We start from the raw sequence: 26,218 nt of genomic DNA, 5'->3' as shown, positions 1-26,218 counted from the left end.
GCAGTCTGGAGAGGAACAAGCCTAGATTGAGAAAGACACCAATAATAATAAAACAGTACAAGAAAGTCATGGTTCATGACACAACCGGTCCCTATAGAAAAGAAGGTTAGTGGGTTCGATAAGAAAAAGTGGAATGGATTCCAAGCAACAGAATGAGTAAGAAACTGAAGGATAATAGGAATGTAGCAAAGACATGTTTCTTCCAGACAGGGGGGAAAAAAAATACAACCGGAAACTCTGATTCAAGGAAGCCATAGTTCAAAAATGAAACAAAGTGAAAAGTGACCTGATTTTGAGAAACTGAAATTGAAATAAAAAAATAAAAAAGAATGGTTTCAGTTTATTGCAGTAAAATGTAACTGGAGTAAGAATACATATCTCACTAATGAGGCTCTTACGAGGCTTGTTCATAACTACTTGTCCCTTTGCTTATTTTTGTCAATTATCAAACCTAGCTTTCTAAATTATACTTATCTTAAAAATGGGTCCTACCCTCAAAATACAACTAGGGAAGAGCTGCTTCCTCAAAGTAGAGTAAACCTTAGTGATGTGGATGGAGGCAAGCTTTCAGGACCTTCATTTGCTGACGTGACATGACTTAAAATGAGAAGAAACAGCTACAAACACCCATTAATAATCAGAACATGGAATGTACACATTATGAGTCTAGGAAAATTGGAAATCATCAAAAATGAAATGCAACGCATAAACATTGATATCTTAGGCATTAAAAAGCTGAAATGGACTGGAACTGACCATTTTGAATTGCGCAATCATATGGTCTACTATGCCAGGAATGACAACCTGAAGAGGAATGGCGTTGCATTCATCATCAAAAAGAACATTTCAAGACCAATCCTGAAGTACAACGCTGTCAGTGATAGGATAATATCCATATGCATATAAGGAAGGTGAGTTAATATGACTATTATGCAAATTTACACACCAACCACTAAGGTCAAAGATGAAGAAATTGAAGATTTTTACCAATTTCTGCAGTCTGAAATTGATTGAACATGCAGTCAGGACGCATTCATAATTAATGGTGATTGGAATGCAAAAGTTGGAAACAAAGAAGGATTGATAGTTGGAAAATATGGCCTTGATGATAGAAATCACGCTGGAGATCCTATGACAGAATTTTGGAAAACCAGTGCTTCTTCACTGCAAATACTTTTTTCAACAAAATAAATGGTGAGTACACATGTGGACCTCACCAGATGGAACACACAGGAATCAAATCAACTACATCTGTGGAAAAAGATGATGAAAAAGCTCAATATCATCAGTCAGAATAAGGCAATGGGTTGCTTATATGCAAGTTCAAGTAGAAAATTAGAACAAGTCCACAAGGCCAAAGTATGATCTTGAGTATATCTCACCTGAATTTAGAGACCATTTCAAGCACAGGTTTGATGCACTGAACATCAATGACCAAAGACCAGACGAGTTGTGGAATGACATCAAGAACATCATATGTGAAGAAAGCAAGAGGTCATTAAAAAAAAAAAAAGGAAAGAAAAGACCAAAATGGATGTCAGAAGAGACTTCGAAAGCTGCTCTTGAACGTCAAGTAGCTAAAGTAAAGGGAAGAAACGATGAAGTAAAAGCACTGAACGGAAGATTTCAAAGGACGGTTTGAGAAGACAAAGTAAAGTATTATAATGACCATGTGCAAAGACCTGGAGATACACAACCAAAAGGGAAGAACACGCTCAGCATTTCTCAAGCTGAAAGAACTGAAGAAAAAAATTCAAGCTTCAAGTTGCAATATTGAAGAATTCCATAGGGAAAATATTAAATGACACAGCATCAAAAGAAGATGGAAGGAATACAGTCATTATACCAAAAAAGGATTGGTCAACATTCAACCCTTTCAGGAGATAGCATATGATCAGGAACCGATGGTACTGAAGGAAGAAGTCCCAGCTGCAGTGAAGGCCTTGGTGAAAAACAAGCCTCCAGGAATTGACGGAATACCAATTGAGGTATTTCAACAAACAGATGCAGCACTGAAAGTGCTCACTTGTCTATGCCAAGGAATTTGGAAAACAGTTACCTGGCCAACCAATTGGAAGAGATTCATATTTATGCCTATACCGAAGAAAGGTGATTCAACAGAATGCAGAAATTATAGAACAATATCATTAATATCACATGCAAGTAAAATTTTGCTGAAGATCATTTAAAAGTGGCTGTAGCAGTATATTGACAGGGATTTGCCAGAAATTCAAGCCGGATTCAGAAGAGGACATGGAACCAGGGATATCATTGCTGATGTCAGATGGATCCTGGCTGAAAACAGAGAATACCAGAAGGATGTTTACTTGTGTTTTATTGACTATGCAAAGGCATTTTCAACTGTGTAGTTCATAACAAATTATGGATAACATTGCAAAGAATGAGAACTCCAGAACACTTAATTTTGCTCATGAGGAACCTGTACATAGATCAAGAGGCAGCTGTTTGGACAGAACAAGTGACTACTGCGTGGTTTAAAGTCAGGAAAGGTGTGTGTCAGAGTTGTATCCTTTCACCATACTTATTCAGTCTGCATGCTGAGCAAATAATCCAAGAAGCTGGACTATATGAACAAGAATGGGGCATCAGGATTGGAGGAAGACTCATTAACAACCTGCATTATGCAGATGACATAACCTTGCTTGCTGAAAGTGAAGAGGACTTGAAGCACTTACTGATGAAGATAAAAGACCACAGCCTTCAGTATGGATTACACCTCAACATAAAAAATACAAAAATCCTCACAACCGGACCAATAAGCAACATCATGATAAACAGAGAAAAGACTGAAGTTGTCAAGGACTTCATTTTACTTGGATCCACAATCAATACCCATGGAAGCAGCAGTCAAGAAATCAAATGGTACATTGCATTGGGCAAAACTGCTGCAAGTGACCTCTTTAAAGTGTTTAAAAAGCAAAGATGTCATCTTGAAGTCTAAGGTGTGCCTGACCCAAGCCATAATGTTTTCACTCACCTCATATGCATGCGAAAGCTGGACGATGAATAAGGAAGACCGAAGAAGAATTGATGCCTTTGGATTGTGTTGGTGAAGAATACTGAATATACCATGGACTGCCAAAAGAATGAACAAATTTGTCTTGGAAGAAGTCTCACATACTTTGGACATGTTTTCAGGAGCAATCAGTCCCTGGAGAAGGACATCATGGTTGATAAAGTAGAGGGTCAGCGAAAAAGAGGAAGACCCTCAATGAGATGGATTGACAAAGAGCCTGCAACAATGGGCTCAAGCATAATAACGATTTTGAGGATGGCACAGGACCAGGCAGTGTTTTGTTCTGTTGTACACAGGGTCGCTATGGGTAGAAACTGACTCAATGGCACCTAACAACCACATCAACAGAACTAAATTAGGATAGAGATATTTTTAGTGTTTAATCAGAACTTTAATACCATTTACTGTGCAGAGAAGTCCATATTTACAAACCTGGCAAATCTAATTCTCACAAAAACCCAAAATGAAACAAAAGAAGAAACCACAGGCTAATTGCATAGCCATAAAGCTTACTCTCCTTATCAGAAAACCAATTTCAGGGAAAGAATATTCACTAAGATTATCTTACCCCGGCCTGGAATATCATTGGGAAGTTTGTGGTTCTTCCAGATGAAAGTAGGGCTCATATCCACTGGTTGAGTATAATTTGAACGGGTGTCATAGGTCAAAAGAACCTTGTACTGAGCCAGGGTATGAAAAACAAAACAAAAAAAAGATAAAAAGTTAAAGACATTTTAGAATAGTTTCTGGTGAGATTGACCATCCTGCCCGACACTTGAAATTCATAGTAAAACAACTCTCCTGGGACTAGTTAGGATCTGTTTCTTGGTTCACAGTGTGAACATGGATTCAAGCTCCAGGTGGGTCAATAAGTTTTCTGTTTCTATATGACCATAGGCCATACCAGTAACCTCTGCTGCACATAGATTCTTTGGGCCTTTGGAGAACTAGTTCAATTTGCAAGTGCTAAAACAGAGGCCAAGAGAAATTAAATGACTGGCTTGCAAGTGAAGAGCCAGTGTTTTCCACAATACTCAACTGCCATTGAAAATGCTGTTTAGAGAAAATACACCACAAGTAAAACCCACTATGTCATGTCGATACATGTCAAGTGACCTGGAAACAATCCTGCATTTCTTAGGTTCTATCAATTACATAATTTTCTAGTTTCTTCCATCTCCTTGCTCTAAGGTGCTTTTCTGTACATGGCACTAGTGAGGAGGTTTCTAAGACAAAAGGTTTATTTTCAAGAACATTTCCAATGTATTAATATATAATATTCAGTATATGCTGCATATACTGAATTACCTTTATAAGAGATATCTGAATAATGACCATCCTGTTATATTCACCACCACTTCCTCAAATGCCAAGATGATAAGACAAATAACTATCACCCTTTCTGGGCAAAGGTTTCACATTTTCAAGACTTTACCCTTCACTTGACAGCAGCATCTATACTTGGATATATATTGAGAATAGAAAAGATCATCTATATTAGGGTATGCACATCTATATTGAAGCCTACACCAGATACAGAATACCTTATCTATAGCCCTAGGTTGCTTTAAGAATTAATCTCTGTTTTCTCCATATATTTTAAATAGCACAATTGCTTAGATGGCATTAGATGATTGTAAAATTCAACTTGCTCTGCCTTCAGAGAGAGCTAGTGCACAATATGTTTTTCATTGTGAAAAACAGTTATGAGGCTGACCTAAGGTCTCACCATATGTATTTGCCTCTCTCCAAGGAAGGCAAGGGCATCATCCCAGGTGCAAATAATTCAGAGGGGAGTGTATTATCTGTGTAGTTACTAGCAGTAAGTGAAGAATTGAGTAGATCTTATTTTAAGGCATTCCCATGGATTGTATGTCAAAGGTAGCATTATATTAAAAGTTCAATTTAAAAAAAAAAAAAACCTCATTGCTGTCGAGTCAATTCCTACTCATAGCAACTCTATAGGACAGAGTAGAAGTGCTGCATAGGGTTTCCAAGGCTATAAATCTTCCCGGAAGCACTCTGCCACATCTTTCTCCCATGAAGCCACTGGGTGGGTTTGAACTGCCGACCTCTCAGTTAGTAGATGACTGCTTTAACCACTGCACCACCACAGGGCCTAAGGCTCAATATAGTAACTAAAAGCCGTGGATTACTCTTCTTAAATGCTGCTCCTGAATTTCTGGTTTAGCTTTCTCAATTTGGGCGTGTTTCTCTAACTTTCAGCATTTTCTTTTATAGATATCTTTTGTAAAGCAAGTCAATATATACACCCAATATATTATGACTTAAGGGTGTCATAATGGTCACACTAACAAAGTACTATATTAAAAAAATGAATAACTTTTTCTTACAGATTCCTAATTGGTGTCAGGACCCAACCTCTTAACCCTTTCAAGACCCAATTATTTTCTGCTTTTTTTTTTTTTTTTTTAATAGATGTGTTTTCATTAATGGAAGCATGCTGAGTCATGGAGTGTTTAAATTTTGGGTTGGTAATATGGATTTTGAGAAATATGACTTGGGAATACATGGTTACCACAAAACTTGGGGAGTTCTCAGGCACCAGGATTGGTGGGTGCACATCTTTTCCACTGGTCATGGGTGGCAGGATGTATTGTGGGGCGCCTTCTACTAGGCTATATGGGGAACCTCTGGTTTTCCAAATATGACACACAAAAAAATAAAACCAAACCCACCAGGGCTCCCTATCACACAAGAAACCATAACTATGTTTACAAGGCTTATCTAGGGGTACAAAAGCCAAAATGGACAAAAGTTTTACCTAAGCACTCTTCTAAATGCACTACCTCACATTTCAGCCTGATACTCCAGCTACTTTGTTTCAGCAAACGTTTCTTTTGCCTTTCACCATTACACAAGTCCCCACTGGAGGGTAGCAAATACTTTCAGAGGAAAAAGTAGACTCTCAAGAAACCTGAGGGCCAGAAAAAGTGGGTAAGCAACCATATATCCCATGGACCTGAAAGGGTTTAAAGAAAAATGCTCTCCATTGACCACTTAGTTGGCTAAAACAGTGGTTTTCATAGCACGACTTTGGGTGACAGGAGGACAGGTGTTTTGTTTTTAAATTAAAGCTCATCAGGCATTAGCTATGTGCCAGGTAAGAAGGTAAGCATTGGAGAGGTAGAAAGGTAAGACCCACTGTCTTTCTTTAAGGGACCTACTATGTAGTTGAGGACAAAAAAGCATACATTATGTGCATAAAAGCATAAAATTATAGAGCTGTTTATATGTGCCAGAGGGATTACAGAGTTAATGGTTTTCATGGGAGTTTAGCTGGAGAGAAGAACTGGTTCACTGAAATATTTAGTTGTGGAAACAAACAAGAAATTATTAATAAAGACCTGTCATCCTCTCGTTGGTATTCATCCCATTGATAGTCTGGCTTTTATATCAATTTATTCTTGATAGTTTTACATGTATATATATATATTTTATATATATATATGTGTGTGTGTGTGTGTGTGTGTGTGTGTGTGCATGTGTGTTCTGAATAAGAAGTTCCATGATTCGGAAAAGCTTAAGAAAGACTTCCCCAAGTGGGGATAATTTTAAAGCTGAAATAAACTATCTTCCAGACCTAAACCTATCTCCCCCAATTCCTTTACTGTTGCCCCTATTCCAAGTTATCCCTCCTCACCCAGTCTTAACACAGTTACATCACCCCAAGTTTCCTGATGAGGAGCCACGTTTTGCAGTCAGACATACTTTGTTGGTATCCACAGAGGTATACAGAAGCACCATAGTATTGTCAATATCTCCAGAGTCATCCAAAGTAACAGGGCCCATGAATCCTAGGGCAAAAATCAGAGAGAGTTAGTGGCCATCATTAGTTTCTTGTCTGAAGAGACTGGTTGGACCCAGAAAGGGCGGGGGCGCGGGGGGAATCAGTTCAAATTGCTCTATTTTACTGAAGAATTGTTGACTTGCATGGTCTAGTCAGAGGGGACCTGGATTGGGTATTGGACCCAAGATCTCTGAAGGACATTTTTATTGGATATATTATTCATTTAGAAGGAAATATCTTTTCATTGCATTTAGGATGACACCAAATGTAATCAGTCAATAAATACTTCCTGATGATTATTGACAAGCTCTTGGTAAGAATAGTTACTGAACCAGTAGCACGAATGTTTAGGTTACTGCATAATCTAACTTGGATTGTAAAATAACCAAAGTCCTACTCTATCACTTGTTGGCATAAGACACTAGGAAATTACTTAAGCTCTGTAAGTCTCAGCTTTCTCATCTATGAAAGAAGAGCAGTATAGAATGAACCTATAAAATGGTTGTTTGGCTAAAAAAGGATCAAACATCAGCAATTTCATATGGTTCAACCTTATGGCATTTATTTTATGCTTATTATTGCCAGGCGCTGTGGTAAGCACTTTATATGTGTCTTATCATACAATTCTTTCCAAAATAATGGTATACAGAAACTATGATTGTCTCCATTTTATTGATGAAAAAAACTGAGGTCAGCGATATTAAGTATGTTGCCCAGGGTTGCACAGTTAATAAGTGCCTAAACTTAGCACAGACAAATGTCTCCTGGCTCCAAGCCTGTGTTAGTGGCCATTAGGATGCTTGGCCATGATCATGGCTGTGAGAAAATTAAGAATGCACATAAAGTGCCCGCAGAACTTGGGGCACAAGGCAGGATCAAAACACGTTTGGCTTTCCCTTCCTGCTTATTCAAGGAAGCAGATGTGATCTCTTCCTATCATCCATCCTACAATAGCCATTGGTGCAGCCCCTGAGGTCATGGTGCTGTGTGTCAGCTGCCCCCTGTTGCCAAAAGAAGGTTCACTCTGCAGTTGGTCTATAGGATGAAGGTTTCCCAGAGCAAGGATTTAAGGGATGTTAGAGAAAAAAGAAAAAAAGAAGGCAAGTTCAATTGCTAGAAAAGGACATCAGGTTTAGTAAAGTAGAGGGCCAGTGAAAACAAGGAAAATCCTCAGTGAGATGGATTGACACAAAGCCACAATGATGGACTGAAACATACCAACGATCAGGAAGTTGGCACAGGACCGGGCAGCTTTTTATTCTGTTATACATAACGTTTCCATGAGTCATCTTGAACTCAATGGCAACTAACAACTATCATTTGTCTTTTACTTAGTATAAATTAAATTTAGAGGGGAATTTCTTCATAATATCTGGATAGGTTGTGGGAAATGAAAGATGGGAGTTTCAATATGGACTCATGATTCATGCAGTTCAGAGGGGTATATGTTGATAACTCCTGGGTGGTGCTGTTATGAAGATTTTGGTAGTTAATAGATACCACAAGGTCCCAGATGCCTGTAGGATAGAAAGAGATATATGGATGGACAAAAATCAAACTTCAACTACTTCTCTTCTATCTAATCTCATTCTAGCATAGCCAGAATGTCACTGGTCATAACATTTTGTGGGAATTCCTGGGTAGTGCAAATGGTTAACATGCTCAGCTGCCAATGGAAAGGTTGGAGATTTGAGCCCACCCAGAGGAACCTCAGAAGAAAGGTCTGGCAATTTACTCCTGAAAAATCAGTCATTGAAAACTCTGTGGAGCACAGTTCTACTCTGACACACATGGGGTTGCCATGAATTGGAATCGAAAAATTGACAGCAATTTTTTTTTTTTTAATGCCCTGTGATGAGGCTTGTTCATAAATACAAGGTTCAATCTATGTGTTCTTTCTAGGATATCTGAAGATTCTGAAAGTCTGCAGCATAAAAAAAAAAAAAAATTTTTTTTAAAGTGGGATCTAATTACCAATACTAGCATCCCCAAAATTTGTCATGATGATTGCCTCCAATTAAGTTCAAAGTATTTAAGTGTTGAACCATCTATTGCCAAGCCCCCTTTCTGCTTCTCAGAGTCCATCCACAAAGTCTGACTTTTCTTTAGCTTTTTCTAGAAAGGATTGATTAGCTTATTGTTGTTGTTTGTTTTTAGGTGACCAGTACCTTCAAATGTGAGGCTCCGGAAAGCATGAGCAAATTTGGAGGTAATCACATTTTCTCCATTTTCAAGGAATATCTTCAGCATATGTCCAAAGAGCAAGACTGCATCCAAGTAGGCAATAGCAAAGTCATTTTTCACCTGAATGAGAAAGGAAAATCTTTGAAGGAATCTCCCAAAAGAGGTTCTAATCCTAAGCTGGGAGGAAAACATTTCTGGGCTCAGTAGTGTAACTAGAACAAAAAGTAATAGGATAAAAGGGCAATTGTGGGGACAGTATTAAAGAAAACTCTTGGAAAATTCTTAATTGGGCCAGGGGCTTTTTAGTATTCTATATCACAATTCTGCCTTCTCTTGGGATCAACAAACTGAGACCATTACCTTTAGGCAAGTAACTACAAGCAGTCGTACTTCCTTCCCATGATGATAAAATATAATACAATTGCAATCAGAAAAGACAACATGCAGCATGTGGAGGGATCTATCATGTCTAATTCTTGTAAGACATTATAGAAATGATGCTTGCTTGTAGTCTAATGTTTTCATTGAAGAGTAAAAGAGGAAAAACCAAAAACCCACCTTTCAGTACCCTGAATAAGGCATGAAGAGTTTTGATTGGATGATACCACTGAACTTGCCTTGAAGATAGTTCCGATTGGGTGTTACCGCAGGCCCCAAATGTTTGTGGGGGGAGGATAATGGAGGGAGTCAGAACCCCTCTGCCTCAGTGGCAGTTGCATGGTGGTCTTTACAGAGCTGAATTAAAAGCTCCACACCCGCCTGAGACCAAGCTAGTTCTATCAGCCCAGGCATTTTGGACTGCTCATCTATAAATAATCACACTTTTGCCAGAGCCTAGAAGCAGTACAAGTGACATCTGAATGCTACATCTGGAATTATATTTGCTAGAAAACGTAAAAAGGAAATATAGCTCCCTATTCATTGGTTTTAGTTTCGTTTGCTGAAATCATCATTTGATGAGGAGAAAAGAATCCAATTAAGGTTATACTGCTTAATTTTGGAAGGGCCCTAAAACCAAGGGCTTAAAATCACTAGTCTAGGAAAACTTGTGATAGCTTCAAAGATACTCAACTCTCCTTACAGTTTTTTGGGCCTGGCCCCTTGGCTTGCCATTCTAAAGTTGTCCAGGGTCTTAGGCCTGCCCTTCCTCTCCTCCTCCCATCCCAACCTGCCCTCAGCTGTCTGTCTCTGCATTATGCATCTGATAAACTTAATCACAATATGGTACAGGGGCTGATAAGCCCAAGGTGCTATCAGTGGCAGGGGCTCTGTATTATAAGAAGATGAAAAAGGTCTAAACTGAAGCCCTTTTTCTGGGAGAAATGCTAAACAAGATGGGATGCCAAGATAATAAGAATAAACCAGGACTCTCCCTGGGCGAACTTGGAGAATGGTCAATCTAATTATAACTTAGGAATATATATCTCCAGTGGTGGCATTTTAATATCAGTGACAGGAAAGTCACTTTAAGAAGCAGAGGACTTCCCAGTAACTCTCAATTTATTTTACATTGTTTAATTTCTACCTCTCCTAAAAGTAAGGGAGGACGTGAATGGTGCAGATGGTTAACACACTTGGCTGGTAACTGGAAGGTTGGAGGTTTGAGTCCACCTAGTGACATTTCAGAAGAAAGGTCTGGTGATTTATTTCCAAAAAATCAGCCATTGAAAATCGATGGAGCAGAGTTCTAATGTAACATACACGGGGTGGCTATGAGTCAAAATTGACTCAACGGCAACTGTTGTTTTTTTCCCCCAAAAATGCAAGACTGACCCCCAGTAGCAGGACCTCTTCCTATCTTATCACACTGTCACTTTCACTCTGGTGTTACAGAGGCATCTGCTGTCATGCTGGTCTACAGCCCAATACAGTGACCTTGAGTAAGAATTTTGGTAGAGATCCTGCTATTGTAAAATGCTGTACACATAGCTGGACTCGGCTAATACTTGTTTAGTTAACGGGAATGAGTAAAACTAATTGCTCATTTTAGAATTTGGGGCCCCAATAGGAGAATAATTATCTTGCTTTTGACAAAGAAAATAACAATATATATATATAGAGAGAGAGAGAGAGCTAACCAGTGATAGATCTTCGGAGGAAGAGTTATTTCTGCTGAAATTTCCAGGAGACAGTGTCAGCACAAGCACATTTTTCATAAAGTCAGGGGCTGTGACATTTTCCTCAAAGTAGTTGTTACTGTAAAATAAAATAAAAGGCAATAGTTTCCCATGAAGATTAGGGTCTTCCAAAAATAGAGATGCATCGTCTATGATTCATACAAATATAACATCAGCCTTGAAAATTGTTTTAAATTTTTTTAGTTCTGTAATCCAAAAAAAAGTTCTACTTTCCTAGGATAGGTTCTCTTCTTCTATACTTGCTAAGTTGAATAAGAGAACTTAGGCAACTATGGTTAACATAGGCAAATGAAAGGGAAGACCAGAATGCATATACTTCTTTGAGGATGACTTTTGGGGTTCTGGATGTGGGAGCTAGTGTTTGCTTTCAAAGCTTTGTAATCCTTGGTTCCAACCTGGAAATGTTCTTTTCATAAGTGCTCAAAATTGTTTAGAGATATTGGGATATAAAGGAGAGAAATTTTACCAATTAAACTTACTTTTCAAATGGTGAAACATAAGTACAAAAAGATTACACATTTTCTCTAAGATAGCAATCTTCTTGACATACATGACATTGGCTTATTGACCCTTGTATCCTCAACTTCTAGATCTTGGTTGGCACATTGAGGACTCTCAGTGCTGTCTGAGATTGCCCTCCAAATAACATGGGTTTTAAGCTTTCTAACCATTTGAATGCTTTAATATGAAAATAACCTAACATCTTTAACTGCTATAATTTAGGGTTCAGGGTCATTTAATGTTCAAACCACTAAGTAAACACTTGTAGTATGTACTAAAGACTATGTTGGGTTATATGCAGTATTAGATTATTGCATCTAATCCTAAAAACATCTCTATAAAGTGGATATTTTATTCACGTTTTACAGATGAGAAATTTTTTTTTACTTAAACTGCTTTTTTTAAAAAAATTGTGCTTTAGATGAACGTTTACAGAGCAAATTAGTTTCTCATTAAACAATACACATATTGTTTGGTGACATTGCTTGCCAACCCCACAATGTGTCAACACTCTCCCCTTCTCGACCTTGGGCTCCCCACTACAGCTTTCCTGTCCTCTCCTGCCTTCTCTATATTGCCCCTGAGCTGGCGTGCCCGTTTAGTTTCATTTTATTTTGGGGTCTATCTTAATCTTTGGCTGAAGGGTGAACCTCAGGAGTGACTTCAGTACTGAGTTAAAAGGCTGTCATACTCTCAGAGTTTCTCCAGCCTCTGTGAGACTAGTAAGTCTGGTCTTTTTTGTGAGTTAGAATTCTGTTCTACATTTTTCTCCCACTATGTCCAGGACCCTCTATTGTGATCCCCGTCAGAGCAGTCAGTGGTGGTAGCCAGGTACCATCTAGATGTCCTGGGCTTAATCTGGTGGAGGCTGTGGTAGTTGTGGCCCATTAGTCCTTTGGATTAATCTTTCCCGTCTGTCTTTGGTTTTCTTCATTCTCCCTTGCTCCAGGCAGTGTGAGACCAGTGGAGTATCTTAGATGGCCACTCACAAGCTTTTAAGACCCCAGATGCTACTGACCAAAGTAGGATGTAGAACATTTTCTTATAAACTATGTTATGCCAATTGAGCTAGATATCCCCTGAGATCATGGTCCCCAGCCCTCAAGTACAGATGAGAAGATTTAATCTCTAGCAGCCAAGTAATAATAGTCCAAGGGTCAAATGAACCAGAAATATCAGAATTAGAATTCAAACTCAGGTACATCTAGTTTTGAATCTCATGATCTTCTCAAAACATTGCCAGATGGAGGAGAGAAGCCCAAGATGGTGACTTAGACTGATGCACCATAACATCCCCTTACATCAAAGACTCAAGAAATCAAGTGAGACAAATACAGATGACAACCTTGGAACCCTGAACATTAAACAGAAGGATGAAGAATTAGACTGAGCTCTGAGTGGAAGGAGAGACAGAAAGAAAACAGCAGACACAGAGATATACAGATCCTTGATGCCCTGCCAGCTGGTCTGGCACAGCATGGTCATCTTGGAACAAAGTGGACAGTGCTTCTGATTGAGGAACACAAGGAGGCAACTACAAGGAATTCACTACAGGAGAAAGAGGTACTGTGTAAACAAACCTAGAATGATATAAGGTGAGCAGGACACAAGCTGAAGTTAAAGAGGGCAAAAATAGGAAGACTGGGAAAAAACTCCAGTGATCTTGATGACCACAGAGAAGAGAGGGAGTGAGGAATTGGGGAAGGGACTCCTCACCAGTTGCAGTGCCTGATCATTTGGACAGGAAACACCCACTGACTAGTAAAACTGCAGAATAGCAACTAGCGGTTCCTCACCCAGCCAATCTCCATGTGGCCCTCCCACATTTCAATGTGCCAGACCACAATTGCCTCGGGTGACCAGGCAGGAGCACCCCTTACACCCACTCTCAACAAGTGGCAGGAGTGACCCTGCTCCCACACCTGCTGCCCACAGACTAGGCGGGAAAGCGCCCACTTCCTGTGACTGGTGGGAGAATACTTGCAGCCCAGTGACCAGCAGAAGTGCCCCAGAGCCCACTGGACAAAGAAAAGTGCCTTGTAGCTCAGTGACCCGCAAGAGCGCCCGGTCCCCTATAACCCAGAGATTGGCAGAAGCGCTTCTGCAGCCTGGGAACTGGTGGGAGTTCCCCTGGCCTAAACTCTGAAATCAGTGGAATTGTGCCTGGGTTTGCTGTCTGAAGACTGGCATGATCCCCCATGCCTGCACAGTAACCAGAGATGCACCCAGCACCATTGCCCAGCAACCAACAGGTATGCCCCATGCCCTACCCCAGCAACTAGCAGACATACTCCTCTGCACCCTTCCAACGGCCACCCAGCATGGCCCAGCAGGCATACTCCATGATCAGTGACCTCCAGGTACATCCCAACAGGCTCCAACAGCACCTGCGCCTAATGACAAGTAGGCACTCCCTGTGTCAACAGCCAATGACCACCCAGCTGCAGCAACACTCATCCTACACCTAGCCAGGTCTCGAACACACTAACTGATGGCACCAACGTAGAAGAACCCCATGGTCCCACACACAAAGGTTGTGGAGGGACCCTGACCACCCAAAACCTGTCATCCAATATCAGAGAAAGAAGCTGCTCTTTTACCTCCTGTCAGTCTGGTAAGGGAAGACATACAAGCTTAGCCACAGAGGACTTGCACATGGGTGAGACCTACCATACCCACTAGGGAAAGGAAATCATAGCCAACAGACACCACCAAAGTCACAGACAGACCAGAACCACAAAAAACAACAATTAAAAAATACAAAGGAAGAAAGACATTCAAAGAGAAGGAGAAGCAACATAGCTCTGGATAAATCAAAGCAAATTAAAAAAAAAAAAAGCACAAAACAAGTGTACATACAATTAAGTAATAAAGAAAAAGAAATATGTAAATAAATAAATTAACAATTTAATCCTTCAGTGACAGCAGGCAATAAAGAAACCATATGAACAAACAGGATAAGATGCCTCAAAAAAGTGAGCAAAATAAAAAGTCAGAAAACCTTCCTGAGGAAGAAATGGTAATAGAATTACCTGATAAGGAATTCAAAAGACTTAGATACAGGATCCTCAAAGAGATCAAGGAAAATATAGACAAAGCCCTAGAAGGATTCAGGAAAACAATACAAGTACAAAATGACAAGATAAGTAGACAATTAGAAAACATAAAAAAAAAAAAAACAACTAGAAATTCAGAAGATCTACAATAAAGAATCAGAAATAAACAACTCAATGGATATAGAAGCAGAATTGAAGCAATGGAAGAGAGAAAGAATCAGCAAAACAGAGGACAAATCCATTGTTACTAACCTGTTTGAGGAACAATCAGAAAAAGGAATGATGAAAAATGGAGAAAGCCTAAGAGTTACATGGGACACTATAGAGAAGGAGAATTTATGTGAAATTGGAATTTCAGAAGAGGAGAGGAAAAAAAGCACAGAGATAATATTTAAAGATTTATTGACATAAAACTTCCTTAATATGATGAAAGACAAGGTTTCCATCCAAGCTCAATGAACCCCATACAGGATAGACTCAAAAGAAAGTCACCAAGACATATCATAATCAAACTTTCCAAATCAAAGACAAAGAAAGAATTCCAAAATCAGCTTGTGAAAGATGAAATATCACCTACAAAAGGGTACCAATAAGACTAAGCACTGATTTCTCAGCAGAAACCATGCAGGGAAGAAGGCAGTGGGATGACATATATAAAACCCTGAAATTAAAGAATTGCCAAGCAAGAGTCATATATTCAGCAAAATTGTCTTTTAAATACAATGGTGAAACTAGGACATTCCCAGATAAATAGAAATTAAGGGAGTTTGTTTGGATCCACAATCAACACCCATGGAAGCAGCAGTCAACAAATCAAAAGACGCACTGCACTGGGCAAATCTGCTGCAAAGGACCTCTTTAAAGTGTTGAAAAACAAAGATGTCACCTTGAAGACTAAGGTGTGCTGACCCAAACCATGGTATTTTCATCACATCATATACACATGAAAGCTGGACAAATAACAAGGAAGACCAAAGAAGAATTGATGCCTTTGAATTGTGGTGTTGGCAAAGAATATTGAATATACCACAGATTGCAAAAAGAATGAACAAATCTGTCTTGGAGGAAGTATAACCAGAATGCTCCTTGGAAGCAGGGATGGCAAGACTGCATCCTACATACTTTGGACATGTTGTCAGGAGGGATCAGTCCCTGGAGAAGTATGTCATGCTTGGAAAAGTACACGGTCAGTGGAAAAGAGGAAGCCCCTCAACAAGATGGATTGACACAGTGGCTGCAACAATGGGCTCAGGCATAACAACGATTGAAGGGATGGTGCAGGACCAGACAGTGTTTCGCTCTGTGGTACATAGGGTTTCTGTGAGTTGAAACTGACTCAACGGCACCTAACAACAACAGCAACAAGGGAATTCATTAAAACTAGGCCAACTTTACAAAAAATATTAAGAGAGTCCTTCAGACAGAGAACCACTGACATCAGAAAACAACCTGAGATTAAGACATACGACAGCATTACCCAGACAGCAACCCAAACAAAGAGTCCTCGAATGTAAAATAAAGCTGCAAAACTGAAAGCAGGGAACCACAGATGTCAATCTGTAAACGATGACAACTTCAAAAAAAGAGGGAGGATTAATGACATAGTAATAGAATTTCCATATGGAGGGGAAGTCAAGGTGATATTGAGATATAACAGACTGTTTTAAACTTAGAAAGAGAAAGGTAAATTCCAGAGTAACCACAAAGAAAATTCATAAATCTACTCACCAAAATAAAAAAGAAGAGAATGAAAAAGACTCAGCAGACATAAAGTCAACAATGAAGGAAACGAAAAGAAAATTCATAAACAAAAAGAACATGCCACAGAAAATAAGTCAGAACAAAGAAATTGTTAACACCACAATGAAAAGCATAACAACCACATAAGGGCAGGAGTAAATTCATGCGTATTGATAATCACACCAAATGTAAATGGTTTAAACGCACTAGTCAAGAGACAGAGAGTGGCAGAATGGATAAAAAAAACACGACTCATCAACATGTTGCCTACATGAGACATATCTTAGACACAAAGATATAAATAGGTTAAAAATCAAAGGAAGGAAAAATATATATATCATGCAAGCAGTAACTAAAAGAGAGCAGAAGTAGCAATAAAAATCTCTGATAAAATAGGCTGTAAGTCAAAATCCATTATTAGAGACAAGGAAGGGCATTATATAATGATTAAAGGGTCAATCCACCAAGAGGCCATAACTATAATAAATATTTATGTGCCCAATGACAGAGCTCCAAAATACATAAACTCTAACAAAATCAAAAACAGAAGTATAAAGTTCTACAATAATAGTAGCAGACTTTAACACACCATTTTCGATGACAGACAGAACAGCTAGAAAGAAACTCAACAAAGATACAGAAGATCTAAATAACAGAATCAACGAACTCATTCTCATAGACATATGCAGAACATACCACTCAACAGCAGCATAGTACACACTCTTCTCCAACATACACGGGTCATTCTCCAGAATAGAATATCTAGACCATATATAGAACACAAAGCAAGCCTCAGCAAATTAAAAAACATTGAAATACTACAAAGCATCTTCTCTAATCATAATGCTTTAAAACTAGAAATCAAAAAAAGAAAGAACAAGGAAAAAATTAAATACATGGCAATGGAATAACACCTTACTTTAAACCTATTGGATAGTAGAAGAAATTAAAAACAAAATTAAAAAATTCTTAGAATCAAATGAGAATGAAAACACAACATATCAAACCTTTGGGACACAGCAACAAAAGTGCTCAGAGGAGAATTTATAGCAATAAATGCACACAGCAAAAAAGAAGGGCCAAAATCAATATCTCACCCCTGTAACTCAAACAAATAGAAAAGAAGCAGCAAAAGAGGTCCACAGTCAGCAGAAAAAAGGAAATAATAAAGATCAGAGCAGAAATAAATGAAATAGAAAACAGAAAAACAATAGAATCAACAAGACTAGAAGTTGGTTCTAAAAAAGAATATAAAAAAATCAACACACTATTGGCCAAACTGACAAAGGAAAAAAAAGAAAAGGCAAATAACCAAAATAAGAAATGAGATGGGTGACATTACAACAGAACCAGCTGAGATAAAAAGAATCATAACGGAATACTATGAAAAACTGTACTCTAACAAATTTGCAAACCTAGAAGAAATGGACATTTTTCTAAAAACACACACACTACCTACCTAAACTAACACAAATAGCGATAGAAAATTTGAACAGCCCCATTAACAAAAGAAGAAAGTGAAACTGTCGTGAAAACTGCCAATAAAAAAGCCCCAACCTAATGAGATGGAGAAACAAATCAACAACTTCATATGGAAGAGAAAGAGGCCCTGGATAAATAAGGCATTACTGGAAAAGAAGACCAACGTGGGAGGCCTTACTTTACCTGATTTTAGAACCTATTATATGGCCACAGTAGTCAAAACAGCCTGGTACTGGTACAATAACAGATACATGGACCAATGGAACAGAATTGAGAATCCAGACGTAAATCCATCCACATATGACCAGTTGATATTTGACAAAGGCCCCAAAACAGTTAAATGGGGAAAAGACAGTCTTTAACAAATGGTGCTTGCATAACTGGATATCCATCTGCAAAAAAATGAAACAAGACCCATACCTCACTCCATTACAAAAAGGAGCTCAAGATGGATCAAAGACCTAAATATAAAATCTAAAACGATAAAGGTCATGGAAGAAAAAATAGGGACAATGTTAGGAGCCCTAATACATGGCATTAACAGTACACAAAACATTATAAAGAATGCAGAAGAAAAACTAGATAAGTGGGAGCTCCTAAAAATCAAACACCTATGCTCATCCAAAGACTTCAGCAAAAGAGTAAAAAGATTACCTACAGACTGGGAAAAAGTTTTTAGCTATTATATTTCTGATCAGCGCCTGATCTCTAAAATCTGCATGATACTGCAAAAACTCAACTGCAAAAAGACAAATAACCCAATTAAAAAAATGGGCAAAAGATATGAATAGACACTTCACTAAAGAAGACATTCAGGTAGCTAACGGATATATGAGGAAATGTTCACGATCATTAGCCATTAGAGAAATGCAGATCAAAACTGCAATGAGATTTCATGTTACTCCAACAAGGCTGGCGTTAATCCAAAAACACAAAATAATGCATGTTGGAGAGGCTGTGGAGAGATTGGAACACTTCTACACTGCTGGTGGGAATGTCAAATGGTACAACCACTTTGGAAATCGATTTGGCACTTCCTTAAAAAGCTAGAAATAAAACTACCATACGATCCAGCAATCCCACTCCTTGGAATATATCCTAGAGAAATGAGAGCCTCTACACAAGCAGATATATGCACACCAATTTTAATGCAGCACTGTTTACAATAGCAAAAAGATGGAAGCAACCAAGGTACCCATCAATGGATGAATGGATAAATAAATTATGGTATATTCACACAATGGAATACTACACATCGGTAAGGAACAACGATGAATCTGTGAAACATTTCGTAACGTGGAGGAATCTGGAAGGCATTATGCTGAGTGAAATTAGTCAGTTGCAAAAGGACAAATATTGTATAAGACCACTATTATAAGAACTTGAGAAATAGTTTGAACTGAGAAGAAAACATTCTTTGGAGGTTATGGGGGGGGGGAGGGAGGGTGGGAGGGGACATTCACTAATTAGATAGTAGATAAGAACTACTTTAGGTGAAGGGAAAGACAGCACACAATTCAGGGGAGGTCAGCACAATTGGACTAAACCAAAACAAAGAAGTTTCCTGAATAAACTGAATGCTTCGAAGGCCAGGGTAGCAGAGGCAGGGGTCTGGGGACCATGGTTTCAGGGGACATCTAAGTCAATTGGCATAATCAAATCTATTAAGAAAACATTCTTCATCCCACTTTGAAGAGTGGCGTCTGGGGTCTTAAATGCTAGCAAGCAGCCATCTAAGATGCATCAGTTGGTCCCAACCCACCTGGATCAAAGGAGAATGAAGAACATCAAGGACACAAGGCGATTACGAGCCCAAGAGACGGAAAGGGACACATGAACCAGAGACTACATCATCCTGAGACCAGAAGAACCAGATGGTGCCCAGCTACAACCGATGACTGCCCTGACAGGGAACACAACAGAGAACCCCTAAGGGAGTAGGAGAGCAGTGGGATGCAGACCCCAAATTCTCATAAGACCAGACTTAATGGTCTGACTGAGACTAGAAGGACCCCTGTGGTCATGGCCTCCAGACCTTCTGTTGGCCCAGGACAGGAACCATTCCCGAAGCCAACTCTTCACACATGGATTGGACTGGACAATGGGTTGGAGAAGGATGCTGGTGAGTAGTGAGCTTCTTGAATCAGGTGGACACTTGAGGCTATGTTGGCATCTCCTGCCTGGAGGGGAGATGAGAGGGGATTAGAAGCTGGCAAAATGGACACGAAAAGAGAAGAGTGGAGGGAGAGAGCGGGCTGTCTCAAAAAATTTTTTTTTTTTTTTTTTTTTTAGAGGGAGAATAATTGGGAGCGTGTAGCAAGGTGTATATGGGTTTTTGTGTGAGAGACTGACTTGATTTGTAAACTTTCACTTAAAGCACAATAAAAATTATTTAAAAAAAAAAAAGTGCCAGTTCTGATTCAGTAGGTCCTGGTGGAGCTGAGACCCTGTGTTTCTAACAAGCTCCTGGGTGGTGGCAAAAGTGTTGTCTGAGGACCACATTTTGAGTGGCAGGGCGAGGCTCCATCAGGCAACTCTAGTCAGGTCAGGGACTTGCTCAACGTTCTTCAGCATCTTTCCATAACCTTTAAAATGAACTCAGACTCTGTAGGAACGGTTCTTGCCAGTCTCTAAGCTTCACTGCCCACCTGCAGCTTCCCCACATACATATTGTGCACACACACACACACACGAAACACACTCACCTGTGTGCACACATGTGCACAGGGCTCCTTGATACCCCTGCTTCTCATCTGTATCCCTATGCACAGCTCCATCCGGACCTACTGAATTAGAACTGGTGTTTTAATAAGATTGCCTGGTGACTTGTATGTGCATTAAACTTTGAGACACACTGATCTATAAAATAGTGAGGGTCAAAAAACTGTAAGGAATCAGAGAATAAATATTTTTAGGCTTTGCCGGCCATATGGCACAGCTCTACTCTGGCACACATAGGGTGGCCATAAGTTGGAAGTGACCTCTTGCCTAGCGTATCACCCACACCTCACACACACCTCCACCCTAAACACATCCAACTGTCCAATTTCTTCTTGTCCTTCAAACCCCAGCTCAAGTGGCACCTCCTTTGAAAGGAGCCTTGCCAGATTCCCCAAGACTGGACTAAGTGGCCCTTTGGTGAGGTCCCATAGTACCTCCTGTCCCTCTTCACAGCCTGAATTAAGTGGCTATGGCACTGAGGTTTATTGTTTATCCCCGTATACCCACCACTGAGCACAGTCCTTGGCACATTACGGGGTATCATACATGCAATCTGGAATAGAACAAATGAGTTGTCTAGGGTCATCCAGCAAACAAGTGAAAAGTGGAGACTGGTACCATCCTTTCTGACTCCTAATGTGTAGTTTGTATTCACTAAGCCATGCCTCAGAAATAAAAAAGAAAGAAAGAAAGAAAAAAGCCCCAACCTAGACGGCTTCCCTGGAGAATTCTGCCAAACATTCAGAAAAGAGTTGACACCAATCCTATTCAAACTATATCAGAACATAGAAAAGGAAGGAATACTCCCTAATTCATTCTATGAGGCAGCATGATACCAAAGCCAGGCAAAGACATCATGATAATAGAAAATTACTGACCTATATCCCTCATGAATACAGATGCAGAAATTCTCAACAAAATTCTAGCTAACAAAATTCAACACAGTATCAAAAAGTAACAATAAAACATCATGAACAAATAGGATTCATACAAGGGGGTGCAAAGATGGTTCAACATTAGAAAATCAATCAACATAATTCACCACATAAATAAAACAAAAGAATCACATGATCATCTCAATAGATGCAGAAAAGGCATTTGATAAAATCCAACACCTTTTCCTGATAAAAACCCTCAGCAAATAGAAATAGAAGAGAAATTTCTCAGCTTAATTAAGGGCATTTATGCAAAACCCACAGCCAACATTATTATCAATGGAGAAAGATTGAGAGTATTCCTCTCGAGAACAAGAGCAAGACAAGGATGTCTTTTATTGCCACTCTTATTCAATTTTGTACTGGAAGTTCCAGCTAGAGCGCTAAGGCAAGAAAGGGAAATAAAGGGTATCCACATTGGAAAGAAAGAAAACTATCCTTATTCACATATGACATGATCCTATACATAGAAAATTCCAGAGACTCCACATAAAGTTACCAGAAGAAAGGATTCAGCAAAGTGGCAGAGTACAAGATCAACACACAAAAATCAGTTGGGTTCCTCTGTACTAACAAGGAGGACTCTGAATAGGAAATCAATACCAATCACAATAGCCCCCCAAAAGATAAAATACCTAGGAACAAACCTAACCAGGGACTTAAAAGACTTATAAAAGGAAAACCATAAAACACTACTACAAGAAACGAAAAGAGATCTACATAAATGAAAAACTTTCCAAGCTCATGGATTGGAAGACTTAACATTGTGAAAATGTCAGTACTACCAAAAGCTATCTATAGATATAATGCAGTCCAGATCCAAATCCCAAAAATATTCTTTAATGAAATGGAAAAACCAATCTCCCAACTTAATGTGGAAATGAAGGAGGCCTCAAATAGCTAAAGCAATTTTGAAGAAGAAGAAGAAAATAGGAAGCCTCTCACTTCCCAATCTCAAAACTTATTATATAGCCATGGTAATCAAAACAGCCTGGTACTGGTTCAAAACAGACACATAGACCAATGGAATAGAATTGAGAACCCAGCAGTAAGTCTATCCATCTATGGGCAGTTTATCTTTGACGCAGTGTCAAAGTCCATTCAATGGGGTGGAAACTGTCTCTTTAACAAATAGCGCTGGGAAGCCTGGATATCCACATGCAGAAAAATGAGTTAGGATCCATAACTTATACCACACACAAAAACTAACTCAAAATGGATCAAAGACCTAAATGTTAAAGCTAAAACTATGAAATTCCTGGAAGAAAACATAGGGTCAAAACTAAGGGACCTAATTTTTGATGTAAATAGTCTATCAAACAAAAATAAAAATTCAAGAACAATAGAAGATAAATTAGATAACTGGGGCCTCCTAAAAATTAAATACTTACGCTCATCAAAAGACTTTACCAAGAGAGCATAAAGAGAATCTACAGACTGGGAAAAAAATCTTTGGCAATGGCATATCTGATATGAGTCTAATCTCTAAAATATACGGAAAATTTCAACAACCCAACAACAAAAAAGACAAACAATCCAATCACAAAATGAGCAAAGAACATGAACTGACTTCATCAAAGAGGACATTCAGGTGACCAACAAATACATGAAAAGATGCTCGTGGTCATTAGCAATTAGGGAGATGCAAATCAAAACTACAATGAGATACCATCTCACTCCTGCAAAAATGGCAATGATCAAAAAAAAAGGAAAACAACAAATGCTGGCAAGGGTGTGGGAGGATTGGGCCCTCAATATATTTTTATTTATTTATTTTCATTGTGCTTTAGGTGAAAGTTTACAGCTCAAGTTAATTTCTGATTCAAAAATGTATATACATATTGTTTTGTGTAGTTGAAATCCCCACAATGTGACAGCACACTCACCCCTTTCCACCCCAGGTTCCTTGTGTCCATTTGACCAGTTTCTGTCCCTTCCTGCCTTCTCATCTTGCTTTTGGACAGGAGCTGCCCATTTGGTCTCATATATCTGATTGAACTAAGAAGAACATTCCTCACATGTATTATTTGTTATTTTATAGTCCTGTCTAATCTTTGTCTAGAAACCCTGGTGGTGTCATGGTTAAGAGTTTGGCTGCTAACCAATAGGTTTGCAGTTTGTATCCATCAGGTGCTCCTTGCAAACCCTATGGGGCAGTTCTACTCTGCCTTATAGGGTCGCTATGAGTTGAAATTGACTCGATGGCAAGGGGTTTGGTTTTTAATCTTTGTCTGAAGAGTGGGCTTCAGGAATGGTTTCAGTTCTGGGTTAACAGAGCATCTAGGGCCCATAGTTTCGGGGTTCCTCCAGTCTCTGTCAGTCCATTAAGTCTGGTCTTTTTATGTGAATTTGAGTTCTGTTCTACATTTTTCTCCTGCTTTGTCTGGGACTCTCTGTTGTGTCCCTGTCAGAGTGGTCGTTGGTGGTAGCCTGGTACCATCTAGTTCTTCTAGTCTCAGGCTGGTGGAGGCTCTAGTTCATTTGGTCCTTTAGTCCTTTGGGCTAGTATTTTCCTTGTGTCTTTGGTTTTCTTCATTCTCTTTTGCTTTGAGTGGGGTGGTACCAATTGATGTATCTTAGACAGCTGCTCGCAAGCTTTTATAACCCCAGATGCCACTCACCAAAGTTGGGACTCTTATGTATTGCAGGTGGGAGTGGAAAATGGTACAACCACTATGGAAAACAGAATGGTGCTTCCTCAAAAAGCTAGAAATACCTTATGATTCAGCAATCCCACTCCTAGGTATATGTCCTAGAGATATAGGAGCAGTGACACAAATAGACATATGAATACCTATGTTCATTGTAGCATTATTCACAGTAGCAAAAAAATGGAAACAACTGAAGTACCTATCAACAGATGAAAGGATAACACAACTATAAAGAATAATGAGGAATCCGAAAAACATAACATAGATGAATCTGGAGGACATTATCCTTAGTGAAATAAGTCAATCACAAAAGGACAAATATTGTATGGTCTTACTTTTATAAAAAATCAAGAATAGGTATACACAAAGAAAGCAACATTCTTCGATGGTTAGCAGGAATGGAGGTGGGGAATCACTTTCTAGACAGTAAAAATGACACTTGTTATTTTGGGCGATGGGAAAGGCAATACCCAATATGGGTGAAGTCTATACAATTTGTCCAAAATAAATGAAGACACTAACAAGTATGCAGGAATAAGAGACAATTTCAGTAAATACGATTTTCAGCAATAACAATAACAACCAAAAAAATATGTATGCAGTTATACAGGTAGACATGTGAGTATATAGGTGTGCATGTACAGGTGTGCATCTGTAGGCATATGTACATACATGTTTATGTGCACTGCATGTATATTCATGTTTATAGTAATCTGCATTGGGGCCACAGTTACAAATACTTCCTAGACATAACCAAACATCTCGTGGGATTGGTTTACTGGGTTTGAAGGTTTGGGACCATAGGCTCATGGGACAACTCGGTCAATTGGCATAACATAGTTCCTAGATAAAGTTCTACATCCTAGTTTGGTGAGTAGCATCTGGGATCTTAAAAGCTTGTGAGTGGCTATCTAAGATACACCTTTTGTTCTCTACTTATCTGGAGCAAAAGAGAATGAAGGAAACCAAGGACTCAAAGAAGAAATTAGTCCACAGCTTCATCTAGCCTGAGACCAGAAGAACTAAATGGTGCCCGGCTACCACTACTAACCGTTCTGACCGGGGAAAAAATAGAAGGTCCCTGTTAAAATTGGAGAGAAATGTAGAACAAAACTCAAATTTCTAAAAAAGGCCAGACTTACTGAACCAATAGAGACTAGAAGGAACCCCTGAGACTATCGCCCTAAGATACCCATTGAACTAGGAACTGAAGCCACTCCCGATGGTCACCTTTCATCCAAGTAATAGATTGGCTTATAAAACAAACAGTATCATCTGCGAATATTTTACCCTCTTAAATAATCAACTATATGAGATCAAACGGTCAACACTTACCCTAAAGCAGAGAGGAGAAGCTAAGGAGGGACGGAGAAGCTAGACTAACGTAAATAAGACAAAAAGAATGGAAATAATGAGAATGTTGACACGCTGTGAAAAATGTAATCAATGTCCTGGAACAAGCTGTATAAAATTTGTTAAATGAGAACCTAATTTGCTATGTAAGATTTCACCTAAAAGACAATAAAATATTAAAAAAATAATAATGTAGAACTCTTGCCTAGGAACAATACTGCATAAAAAATTATTAAGGTGTTAAAATGACTATATTGTTGGAATGGCTGAAATTTGACTTACGTATCATGTTTTGGCAGTTTTAGGACTAAAAAGAATTATAGTAAAAAAAAAAAAAATTGCCAGATGTTCTTTGGTAATATTAACAAAGGCATACCAGCTCTCTGGCAGATGACTGAAGATTTGCTGAAAGTAAAATTATGCAAACGTGACCGCGCTGAGGACTCCTTGCAGAGAGCAAAGCAGCTTTTAAAATCAATGTGATTTTATGACTAAAACATTGACAATCTTGTTTTGTGGACTTCTACAGCTAAAATGCTAAACTGACTGACTGAATTATTTTCTTGAATATAGAGCAAATAGGCCTGCAGCTCCTAGGCTTTGTTTTTC

General features: G+C 38.9%; 1 protein-coding gene across 1 annotated transcript in view; it reads right to left on the bottom strand.

Moving 5' to 3' along the window:
- Nucleotides 1–26,218, bottom strand: part of GUCY2C (guanylate cyclase 2C) — a 94,735-nt gene that overhangs the window by 36,605 nt on the left and 31,912 nt on the right. The window contains exons 7-10 of the mRNA XM_003405663.4: nucleotides 11,111–11,228; nucleotides 9,017–9,152; nucleotides 6,770–6,855; nucleotides 3,606–3,717 (exon numbers count right to left, since the gene is read on the bottom strand). Of these exons, the coding sequence (XP_003405711.1) occupies nucleotides 3,606–3,717; nucleotides 6,770–6,855; nucleotides 9,017–9,152; nucleotides 11,111–11,228 (452 nt within the window). The remainder of the gene's footprint in view (nucleotides 1–3,605; nucleotides 3,718–6,769; nucleotides 6,856–9,016; nucleotides 9,153–11,110; nucleotides 11,229–26,218) is intronic.

Source organism: Loxodonta africana, chromosome 4, assembly GCF_030014295.1.
Source record: "Loxodonta africana isolate mLoxAfr1 chromosome 4, mLoxAfr1.hap2, whole genome shotgun sequence".
Taxonomy (NCBI): domain Eukaryota; kingdom Metazoa; phylum Chordata; class Mammalia; order Proboscidea; family Elephantidae; genus Loxodonta; species Loxodonta africana.
The sequence above is the reverse complement of the archived record's forward strand: the minus strand, read 5'-3'. Positions and strand labels throughout refer to the sequence as shown.